This window comes from Orbicella franksi, chromosome 4 (genome assembly GCF_964199315.1).
Source record: "Orbicella franksi chromosome 4, jaOrbFran1.1, whole genome shotgun sequence".
Taxonomy (NCBI): Eukaryota; Metazoa; Cnidaria; class Anthozoa; order Scleractinia; family Merulinidae; genus Orbicella; species Orbicella franksi.
The window spans coordinates 16,904,801-16,917,300 of NC_138148.1; the positions used below are offsets into that span (position 1 = coordinate 16,904,801).

Below are 12,500 nucleotides of genomic sequence, written 5' to 3' on the forward strand. Positions count from 1 at the left end.
TGAAACGATCGCTCGGGTTAGCGCGAACGTCCTCTAGGCTCGGTCGGGATTTCATTTTCCAAAAAAAGAAAAAAAAAAAAAGGTGGAAAATTGTAGTCGTACTGTGCCTGTCATGTTAAAAATGAGTTTAAACTAACAACTAAATTAGAAGTGCTTCGCTCCCAAATGGCATAGCAGCTGACTTTTTCTTCATCTAAAGGCGTTTTCGTACGAGAATCTATAAAGAAAGTACTGAAAATTTTAGCTCTTTTAAATACAAACCCAGTCGAAGTTTTATGCATAGTCCAGTCAACATATCGAATTACTTTACACACGCAGTTATAGCGGGAAAGTAAAGCCGTCACGCAACATGTTTTTCAAAACACCTGTTTGCCAAATATCGCTGAAAGTATTCCTTCAGGAAAGGACTACATCAATAAAGTCATACGCTTTGTCTTTGTAATTTGTAAATGTTAGTATATTCATTTTATACCATAGTGTTTTTAATTTGTCACACGTTTCATGTGCGTGAAACACAATACCCGGTATGTTCAGTCGTACTATAAATACAGACCAAATGAAATCTTGGCTACCGCGCCCTCCAGCGCTCCTTGCTATCCATGGTCACATTTGCTTCAAGACAATTAGACAAATGGCATTGAATAGACTTTGCTAACTTAAGCAAACTATTAACTACACTTGTTACGGCAAGTTTTTGTCTCGCACAACCGCCGCGCTGTCGGGACACGCAGCAGGGAAAAAATTACCATTTTAATTGAACTTTATCTTAAAAAAAAAAAAAAATGTATTATTTCACTTTCTCTCACGAACTATCTGCTAAACACAACGTCTGAAGTTTGCCATCGGAAAAAAAAAAAAACAACAACAACAATTAAACAACCAACATTGTTTCACTCATATTCACCTCGTGCTTGCTCATCGGGCACCCTGTGATATTAAGAAGGCGTTAGCCCGACCGATCGTCTCACTAGTCCCGGGTTATCGGATAGCCTTTTTCGCGCCGTGATTAATTCTGTGAGACAAACCTTTTTTTTTTTTAATTAGCCGCTGGCCCGATCGACTGACCTTTCCGATCCAATGGCATGAAGTTCTATCCAGTGGCATGACGTGTATAGCTCAATCGAATGGTCCACAATCCAATGACATGAAGTTAGATTCAATAACACGAATGTGGTTTTCTGACAGAATGATGTGTTGTAATGACATCGAGTCCGATCCAATGACATGAAGTATATGATCCGATAGAATGACGTATGATCCAATAAAATGAAGTCTGATCTAATGAAATGAAGTATATGATCCAATAGAATGACGTATGATTCAATGGCATAAAGTCCAATCCAGTGACATATGAAGTATATTGTCCGATAGATATAGATTACTTCATAGAAAGTGCGACGTGCGGATTTTTTTCACGAGTTGCAAAACTTTAGAAAACGAACGAGTGAGCGCAGCGAACGAGTGAGTTTTCCAAAGTTTTTCAACGAGTGAATAAAAATCTGTACAAAACATTTTCTATGTTGTAATTTGTTTATTGTATATATAACGAGAATTAAACATATTCGTTAAATCAGTTTTAGTTTTCCCGATACCATAAGTTCACATGCAGAACAAGAAGAAATTCAAAACTGATCTAAATGACCGAGCGTAATAAAAAACAAATCTGCTTTCCAGTCCAGCAACAGGCTGACAAAGAGCCTACACAAGCTTAAATATAATGCCGGAGAATTTGTAAATACATAGAGTGAAATATTTTCGCTTGTCCCTAATCACTCTCAGATTTAATCATGCAATGGCGGCGCTTCGCGCTGTGCAAAGAGAAATTCGGACTCTTTGACTCACACTGTTCCTCTTTGATTGTTGTTGGCTTTCTGATGTTAAATTTACTTCCTCGGTTTCTCAAATGGCCATTGATTCTCAAACTGAAGTTCTAGCGCTCAAGATGTTGGATATATTCCGCTGCTGTGTTTCCGAAAGTGAACTAAAACGGGAAGCCGAAGTCATGTTCTCGAAACACAAACTTCTAGCGGGCGCTGATTTCAAGACCGCTCTTCTTGGAAGCCAGTTGAGTGCTTAACTCTGATTGGCTAAGTGATTCTACTCTGAACGGTGATTGGTTATATTTTCATATGGGAAGAGCGCTCTACGTGAAGCTGATTGGACGTATCGCTTTTTTTACATGTGGGAATATAGCACATATGGAATTCTATTTGTATAGGTTTATTGCCTAAAACTCTCGTTATATGTGCAATAAAATGACGTATGATTCAATGGCATGGCGTTAATGGTCCAATGGCATGAAACTCGATTCAGTTACATTTTTGTCCCAATTCTTCCTCCATAACCGACTTGTAAACACGAGGTTGTATTTTCCTTTAGAAGCGTCCTTAGTTTCCATGTAAGAACTTTGTGGCCCCAAAATTACAGCTTTGACTCCTTTCTTGTTAAGGCTGGACACTTGGTCTTTCATCAAGGAAATCAAAGGAAAAATATCAAGACAAACTGTCTCAACAACTTCTCTTTCACCATGTTGAAAAAGGTCCTACACAAAATGTGGAATGTTAAACTTTTTTTCCACATCCAGTCGGTGATCTCCTTCAACTACTGAGTACTCCGCGTTCATTCACTCCGATTTCTTCGAAACCAAGCTTCTTGAACAAGCACGTTGTTTTAGCTTACCCTTGTGTTGTGTGTAGCCCGGTGCAAAACGAGTCATGGAGACCTTCCTTCCAAACAAACGTTGCGATTCCATTTGCCGACGAATGAACAGAGTGAAAGCTCTAAGTTTAATAAAAAGGCACTGTCGAGCGTCTGAAAAATTCCCTAATACCAAATATCCGGCAAATATACTCACTGGCCGTTGCTCGGTGACGGAAAACCCAACAAACAACTTCGTCATCCGGACTCGAGTCTGCTGTGTTATCAGCGGTTTAATTAGTCTATCAATTTTATTGGTCACAAAATTACAATATAATTAAAAGAAGAAAAGGACCAATAGCATTAATTGCATTAAGACGGAATTCACCCTAAAGTACGAGTAACACGTGGACAAAAACTTTGTACCAAAATTATTTACATCGTATTGCAAACTTCGCTACGACTGTTTTAAATATCTTCTCAAAAAGAAAAAAAAAAATCATTTCTAGCAGCACCAAACGTCGAAAACAGATGTTGAACTTCGTATGAATCACTTGAAAGTACTGGTGAAATGAAACTGATGACGAAATTTTACCTGTGTTTGAACAATTTCTGTCTCTGACCTTTGAAATTTGTTTTCTCTCGTTCCCAAGGGAAACTGTTTTCGGTGTTATTTCAGGCAATTATTTACATCTTTAGCTTGAAGAAAATGTGAAAAGGCCAGTAAAATACTTAAAATTATTCTGGTACCAGATTTTTGTCCACTAAGAACTGAAATTGCTCGACTTTCTATCGGATTTCGTCTTAATCTTTGCTCTCTCGATTTCCCACCATGTGGTGCTAATTTAGCACAGTGGGAAGTGGACAAATCTGCTATCCTAGGAAAAAGCGATCGACTTCAGGTAGCAGCATTTTTTTCTTTCTTTCTTCGTTCTTTTTAGCGCTACAATAAATAAAGGTTTGTGTTTGTATCATTTCGCTCGCCGTACGTGCATTTACTGTACCATAACCCTACTTCAACGACATCCGTTTCTGTGAAATCCGTACAAAGTCCGCATCGAGTGAGGACTTATGCTGCTCATCGATTTCACGATTCTCGATGTTCTCATTTTTGATGGTCGAGTCTTCTTTAAACTTATATATTTTAATTTAGACTAAAACAGCTTATTGTAATTAAAGGTGGACAGCAATTTAAAAGTAAGCTGCGAACGTACCTCATTTGCATAACGCTTACAGCCCAACGAGCGATCAAGTGGCCGCATTTTCCCATTACTCACGATAACTTGTGTTGTGCATGCGAAATTCCCGAGTTAAAAAAGTCATTCTCCAATTGCCTCATCTACTTTGGGACATAGACACGCAGACGCATAGCGTAGGAAGTCATCATTATTGATTAGTGATATTGGATAGTACTCTAAACATTTTCAAGATAAAATTGTTTAGTGTGTAGCCATGATTTTATAGTTTTGTAAGATCTGATCAAGGATTCATAAAACCAGCGTTGCATATTAATAACGATAATTAAGCATGAAGTAACGATGTGTGAAATTTTGATTGGTAGAGCTATGTGACAACAGCTCAAGCTGGCTCAAGGCCGAAATAAAGAAGAATCGTTGTTATGGCAATACAACTGGTAATAGCTTTCTCGTGATATATTTTCTTTGTTTGCTTGTTTTGTTTTTTACATAACTGCAATTTATTTTGTGGTACTTTTTCTTGGTTAGGTCAGTCATATTCTTCGAGCAAGGAAATTTACCAGAAACACAATATAGTGATACAGCGTATATTTTCAATAAAATTAACCATCATAAAACTCGAGACAACAAAATCGTTCTCCTGTGAAACTTTAACACAATAAGTTCTTAACCTGGAGATAGCAAAAAGCTTAAAAATAATAGTAATAATAATAATAATAATAATAATAATAATAATAATAATCTCCAAAAAATATGTTTACAATGTCACCACCAAAACTAATAGGATAAAAATACTTGGAGCAGCAGATGAACTGAATCTTCGAAAATGCTATTTTAATTATATTTCAGTGTCGTTTCTTGAATAATTGTTTCCGCTTATATATCATTTTTTGTTGTTGTTAAAAAGCACTCTTTTCGATCAGCGAAAACAAAACATACCTACTCAAACGGATTCTAGCAAGATTCCTGTGTACTGTCACATGACAAACTCTGGCCTTGGAGCACGTAGAGGTGGTGATGGACGCTGGTCATGAAAATTGATGGCACTAAGGTAACATGCGGATACCTTGCATTAGTTTTTTTTTCAGATTAATCATTAGTATTTCATATAATTACGTATAAAAGCAAATACCGAGAAGAAACGCTAGGCTAAAAGCGATTGATGACGACGTTCACCTGGCCTCCAACTCATTTCAAAAGCCTTTAGTTTGATTTGTTCTTGTTAATTTGCACCTCTTTTGTTGCTAAGGCTATTGGCATTGTTTGTGTTGTTCACCTATCGTTCCGTTTGGCCAAGTATGAAAATCTTTTTAAACAGTACAGGTCGCCCAGGGACGTTTGAGACCAAGCTGCCAACCTACTAGAACACGCCTTTCAGCAAAATTTGCCTCGGTATGAGGGTCAGCCATCATACCAACTTTATTCAGTGTTATCAACAAGACCGCCAGCTCTCTGTATTCACTGATAGCTGATGGACAATACCGTGCCACCTCCCTGGGTCGGAACACATGGCAGTCGCTGGCTGGCTCACAAGCTTCCTTGCAGTCCAACTGTAACATGGAAGGATTCAATGAACGTTGGGGATGACTATACACATTCCAGAGCAAGAATCGGTATCCTTGGAAACCAAGAAGTAACTGCGCTACCTGTGATTCCACATTTGGCTTTGGCACAGAAGGGAAACATGATGTTTCCAACACTTGTGACAAAGAAGCAGTGTTTCTTCCAGATTACGGCGACAAGCACATTAAACCCACGGGGTACATCTTGGTTCAGTGACGTTCGTTCGTTTGTTTTCCCACTTCATGTTCAAGGGAAATTTTATAACAACGAATTGTCACTAACTAGAAAGAAAAGGGAAGCGTAAACTGCAAACCTAAAACTGAAGGTAGAAAGAAGAACGTAATACAATTGTTGTCAAATATGTAAAAGTGGCGATGGGACTGAAAGTGACTTAGGCGTAATTCTGTGCGAATATAATTAACAACTATTGGATGAGGTTGAGCAAAATATTGTGATCTTTTAGTGGCAAATAATTGATACGTGAGACTTTGAAAAATCACTATGGAGATCAATATCTCTAGGGAAGTTTTGGCGCAGTTTTGATTTGCACTTAGAGCTCGTCTCTTTTCTGGTTTTATTCTATGGTTGAGAGAGATCATGACGTTTCGTTGTGTTTTGAGGACAGGACTGGGGAAAAGGGGGAGGCGAAAGGGTCTGGCCCAGATATACCAGTATGAAGTACCAGTAAAGCTGTTCAGTTACCTTTGGTTTAAACAGACTGCGAAAAAATGTAAAAAAATTCTCGGGGCTTTTATGTTTAAACCTCTCCATATACAAATTGTTACTAGAAAAGAAGTATAAAATAGGAACACGTCTACCTTTTTTACATAATGAAAACCCAGAGAACATCGTTCACTTCTTCTGCTATTGTGATCGTCTTTGGGCGTTTTGAATAGTATTTGTCAATGGCTATCTCAGTCTCAACAGGTTGCCCTATCTCTACCTCTCCACCTTGGTTTTTTGTATTAACCATCAGATCTTCTTCATCATCATTTACTTCATACAGCTAGACAACACATATACAGATAAAGACTAAGAATGGCCATACCAAAACTTCAGAAAAGAGAGTTGACTTATAAGTACAATACACATTTAGTAACTTGAAATAGTGGGCTCGGCCTTCTTTTAAACAGACTCTACTAGGGTACTCAAGTACACTGGAACCTTGAAAATGGTGAAGACAAACCAGACATTCAGATGGTCTTACTGACTGAACCACGTGCAAAACAAGTGACGTTACGGAGAAAATTTGAGCACGTGGAATATTACGCCTCCAAATTTCTTGAACAGACAAGACTTAAGAAAAAACGACCAATGTTCCACCCATTTCTGTTCAAAGCTACCCTAACTTGGTCTTACTATGGAGTAATTCGATGACCCCATCTTTGATCACTTTCCCGGTTTTCTAAGACAACGACCCATATTTACGTTCAGGGCTATCTCTTTCGAGCTTAATTTATTAGACTTGAACATTGCTGTTGGTCAAAGTTTTCTTTTAGTTCGTATATACTTCAGACCCTCCCCTTAAAGAATAAAATGTCTTTCAAGGTATTTACGAAAAAAAAACGTGAAGCTTCTGCACAGCAACAAATTGATGACTGAGTGAAATAATAAATCATGGCTCGTTTGCAACCGTAAACATTTTAAAAAACCGCCTTATAACACGTGATTTTTGAGTTAACTTTTTGCTAGCAGATCTCCTTAGAAAATCTTGCATGAGCAAGCAAAGCTGTCCTGCTGCTATATGGTACAACCGATTCAGGTCGACACTGTTCAATATGTGGCTAATAAATGATCGAAGCGTGATTTGATATTTTCTTTAAAGTCGTATAAATTAGCGAGAAAGTTGAACAAAACTCGTCAACATCAGCGAGCTCTTACATGACCCCACGACAATAATATTCTCTGTCAGAATCGAAGACACTTTGCCATACAGCCATCTGCGAAAATTTCACAACTTATTACTCTTCGCGTGTATTCATTATTAATTGCCTAGTAATTTTGCATGGATAGACACCCCCTGGAAACAGTGAGAAATGATTTCCATAGAGTAGGGCAAATTCTCGAAGATGAAGTCGAGCAGAACTTGGCATCAAATATCACCAGAACACTAAAATAAATGTAGTTTCATTTAAAGAAGTCACGTGCACGGCATTAAAACCTTTAGGTAACGACAAAAATTTCAGAGTTCTGTCACTGTACCGGAGCATTCATTTGTCGTTACTTTAGCTACGAAAAGAAGTGACGTCGACTTTCAATTAAAAAAAAGCGATGCCATTATATATCATGTTTTGCCAACTTGATGTTTACTTCAAATGAAGTTAACGAAAAGAAGGTTACATGACGTTTCGATGACCTCATGTTATCATTATTGTTGAATGCGAAATAAATTCTGAACATATATGTAGAGAAATGTAAGAACAATTAAATGTAGATACATCATGAAAACGCAAGTATTTAACAAAAAGTGTTTATGTTATTTATGCTAATTTTTGTTTTCGATAATGATGACATGAGGTCGCCGAAACATCATGAAACCTTCTTATCTTTCGCATTCATTTAAAAATGTTTTTCGAAAACGATCTTCATTGGATGCTTACTTAACAAATGTTTTTTTTTTGTGCAAATTGATTTAGAGACACAACTCCTTAGAAACCTTTTAGTAAATAATAAATGATATCTGGAGGTAACTAGTATATAAATAGGAATTTTAGACAAAGTCGTGACATTGAATCCATTCTGTTAATCATGAATGGATTCGTGCTTTTATTAGCAAGTACTTTTATTTGCTTTACGTATCAGATATTAGATGATGCCTTCTGCAACGCCACTCGCTGGGCCGGTCTTCAACGCGACCCGAACAAACAGTTCAGATACGCACAATTCATAGAACATTTTTATCATGTTCTGGACGTTCCAAAAATCGAAGGAGTCGTCGTTCAGACGGGAAGACAATGCTTGTTGCGATGCGTAAAGAACGATCGCTGCTTTTCCGCCAACACTGGAGCGTTTCATCTACTAAACGGAAATATATCGTGTGATTTACTTCCAACTGACAAATACAATGCATCCGAGAAGTTCAGAGCGAATCATACCTTCCATCACTACAGTATCATGGTAAGTATTAATTACGTATTTCAGTTAGTAGTTATGTAACTCCCATCTTGCATACTTTGCTCTGTATCAAAATTGTGGTACTCGTCTGAGTTTATACGTTATCTGCAAGTGGGAGAGTGTAGTTGCAGTCCCTAATGACATGTGCCGAACAAATACCCCACGCATTAATCTCTTTTACTTTCAATTTTTTGAACTGAATTAGGACCTAGTAGTCATAGTATAATAAAAAGTTTGTGACAAAATACCATGCTTATAGGTTAGCATGTAAATAATCAGGATCTTATCCCGTAATTCTGGTACGTACCTGCAGAGTGATAGTAATAGTAGTAATAATGGTAATAATTTATTTCATTTTGAAGTAAAAACTAACGGTAAAGGCGCGACGTTTCGACCGAACTTCGGTCATTATCAAAAGAAAAAGTTTTTATGTGCAGCATAGAAGAAACTCTCGACCGCGAAGGCAAGATGCCCACATACTACAAGAGATATGTGGATGACATGTTAACTATTATGCCAGATAAATCCTCAGCAAATAACTTTCTCGAGACTCTTAACCACTACCACTCTTCGGTTAAGTTAGATGGAGAATAATGGAATGCTTCCGTTTCTTGGCACACATGCAGCTCCTTAACAAATCTATACAAATCCAAACCAAAGTATACGTCAAACCTACCAACACTAGCCTTCTGCTGCATTACAAGAGCCATGTTGATGATTGTTACAAGCGCGGCTTACTAAAAACTATGCTTGACTGTGCCTTCCGCCTCTCTTCCAGCTGGTCCTAGTTTTCCGAGGAATGTGATCGGCTCAAAATGGTGTTTTCTCGACTGAGTTACCCAGACAGGTTAATTAATTCCACCATCTCACGTTTTATTGCTGTCAAAGCTTCTGATCAACCTGTTCCCGAGTTACCAGCTGTTAACAATGAATTAGATCCTGTTCGCGTTGTTCTGCCATTCAAAGACCAGGCTTCAGCCGATATTGTACTAACACAACTCAAAGATCCGAGCCAGAAAATCCAAATGATGGTCCAGCCCGCGTTTGTTATTCACAAGATCAAACAACATCTGAAACCGCGCGAAGGCAAGCCGTCTATTGTTAACCAACAATCCCTTGTTTACCAATTTAAATGTGACCTGTGCGATGCAGGTTACGTTATGTTGGTTACACCCGACGACATTTGCATCAACGCATAGACGAGCACAAGAATGTGTCTTCCTCCATTTGAAAACATTTTTGTGTGAAACATTCTTATATGCCCAAGGATCTTACCAAGAGTTTTACCACCTCAAAAAAGTGCAAGAATAAGTGTGACTATCTCATTTATGAAAATTTTTTATTAATAAACTGAGACCAAGTCTCAAGATACAGTCGGAGTCAATTCGTGCGAGAGTTTTTTAATCATTTTTAATTATGTTATTCTTGCATGCATTTTATTGTTCTTGGCACCCTTTTTTTACACGTTCATACTTACACTTCTTTGTTTTATATTTATACTTATGCAAAAAATTTTATCTTGATTTTTCAGCTTGATAACGACCGAAGTTCGGTCGAAACGTCGCGCGCTTTTACCTTTAGTTTTTATTTCAAATTGTTCTAAAAAAAACCTTTACTTATGATAATTTATGTAGTGTCGAAAACGTGGGATAAAACAGATAAAGGCCCTTTCTTAGTCGACAACTGAACTCGACCACCAGGGGTATACTAAAAGCTGAATTAATCCATTTGAACCTTTAATTTTTACATGCAGTGGTATTTAGTTTTTCGTTATTAAGCTATTAATTTCTCGAATGAAATAAATTTGCATGAACGTAATGCAAACAGTGGATGTGGATGTTGTACAGTGCTTCTACCAAACCGCATCTCAATAAATATCCTATGAAGTTAATTTTAGGCGGATGACAGAACTTTCTCTTTATCCAAATGAAAACTAAATTAAGATGTTCTAGAACAATCGATCACTTTCACACACATGCTGAATCATTGGACACATTATGGATCATATAAGTTGTCGCGATGCCAGTATAGGCAAGCTCTCGATGATTGGGTACTATCTGATTGAAATATTAATCTAATCTATTTACTCGAAAGAGCGTCTTATCCGATAACCACCGGCTTCTAATAAACTTGCGACACTTAACAACAACGCGGCGCTTATACACGACCTACCTGAGCGGCCCTTTCCGATCGGAAAGGACACAATCGACTGAACTGACTGAATCGTTTAGGCTGAAGTTTTCGTTTTTTTAGAACACGAAATGGTTTTCTTTTATTCAGCATGACCAAGAAAAGTTTAAATAAAATTTTCTGAATACTTAGCTTCGAACATCCGAAGGCATCCGAGGATCCTCCGAAGTTTCACAAAGATGTTCTAAGAAAACCTCAAAATATTCGAAACTTCGCCATAAATTTACGTCTTAGTGGACTTTAAAAGTAACTCTTTGCTTTAAATGACATTAATTAATCGGAATTTTCTTCTGTTTGCCAGAGTCCTTGTGAACGTTTTCCTTGTCTGCACGGTGGAACCTGTCAAGCGCTTTACGAGACTGACGACTATAGATGTACGTGCCAACAAAACTACACCGGTAAAAGCTGCGAGGACGGTGAGCTATTTCAGTCTTCCTGTGCCTTTTTTCGTTATTGGTCTAACATCATATCATAAAAGATGGCGGAATGGTTGTTGGTTTTGAAAGGAATCTGTACATTGTAGCAGCAGTGATGGCTCTCCGCCCCATGTTTATATTTCTGATGATATTTCTGGGACGGCAATAAATAATCTTAAAAAAACTAGTGCAGAGTGTGAATCTACGGCTCTGATACAGTAGTCAAACAGGTCTTCACCCCTATAGTTCTCTCCCTTGGTAGTCAACTAGGCCTTTTCCCCTTTGCAGAATATCACCGGACAAAAACTTGTTAAGACATAATCTTAGCTGTGTGTATGTTTCATGTTTGTATTTTCTTTCAAGGTCCAAGAATTACTTACAATTACCGTTTGTCAAGACGGTTTTGAAGTTTACTTGTGGTATTTTGCGTTGAGTTTCGTTCATTTTAAATTCAACAATACGTAGAAGTAGCAAATGTGACAATTTTACTTTTCGCGCCAACGCTTGTAACTAGATACTTCTGTTTTCCTTGCCAATGTATGCAACAAGATACCTTTGTTTCCACGAAAATATAAGAAAGATGCATATTTTTTTAACTCACTGCTAGAGATAAATGGATCATAAAAGTTGAATATCTGCTGAAAAGTCGACGAGAAACGATTTTATTTTAACGCAAATTTTCATTTCACCGATAAACAAGAACTAATCTAATTCTAATTAGTAGTCACGTCGAGTCACGAAATAGTGCGTTCTTATTCTGTTGCCAGCTTTGGTGTTAACAATAAAAACACGTCAAACTAATACACAATGTTATCGAGTAATACAACTGAGGAGCGTTTTAACAAGAAGTATTGAAGGAAGAGATCTTTACTTAACCGAAATTATGTCCCACATCGGTGAGCGTTTCGAGCAAATTGCTTTTTTTCTTAAGAGAATAGCACCACAAGGATAGCAAGAGATTTGCAAAAATATATATATATTTGTCAGGTCATCAAAGAAAGCAACGTAAGTATGACACGTTTTGCGTAGTGCACACGGGTAGCTACCCTACCCAGCTCCCGTTCCTGCAAGGCTAATTGATTGATTGAAACTGATAAATTAAATAAACATTAAAGTTTACACCTTATTGTGTTATTGGCTGCGGCCGCACTAAGAGATTTAATTGGGTTTATTTTTTAGAAACCTGGTTAAAAATTCTAAACAACTTAACTCGGTTAAAGGTTGGTTATAATAAAATAACGGGGTTATATTTTATGAGTGGCCTCACTGAAATGGGTTGTGAATGAAGTGGGTTAAACTCAATTGACGTCATGAGATAAACCAACAAAATGGCAGACTTCGAGGACCCTGTTCAGTCTGTTGTTATATTCTCGATTCTTTTTCT

The 12,500-nt window shown here is 37.5% G+C and overlaps 1 protein-coding gene across 2 annotated transcripts in view; it reads left to right on the top strand.

The window, feature by feature from the left end:
- Nucleotides 1–8,144: 8,144 nt before the first annotated feature.
- Nucleotides 8,145–12,500, top strand: part of LOC145484820 (uncharacterized) — a 7,950-nt gene continuing 3,594 nt past the window's right edge. For both annotated transcript variants that reach the window (XM_081463463.1, XM_081463461.1), the window contains exons 1-2: nt 8,145–8,513; nt 11,002–11,116. In XM_081463463.1, the coding sequence (XP_081319589.1) occupies nt 8,145–8,513; nt 11,002–11,116 (484 nt within the window). The remainder of the gene's footprint in view (nt 8,514–11,001; nt 11,117–12,500) is intronic.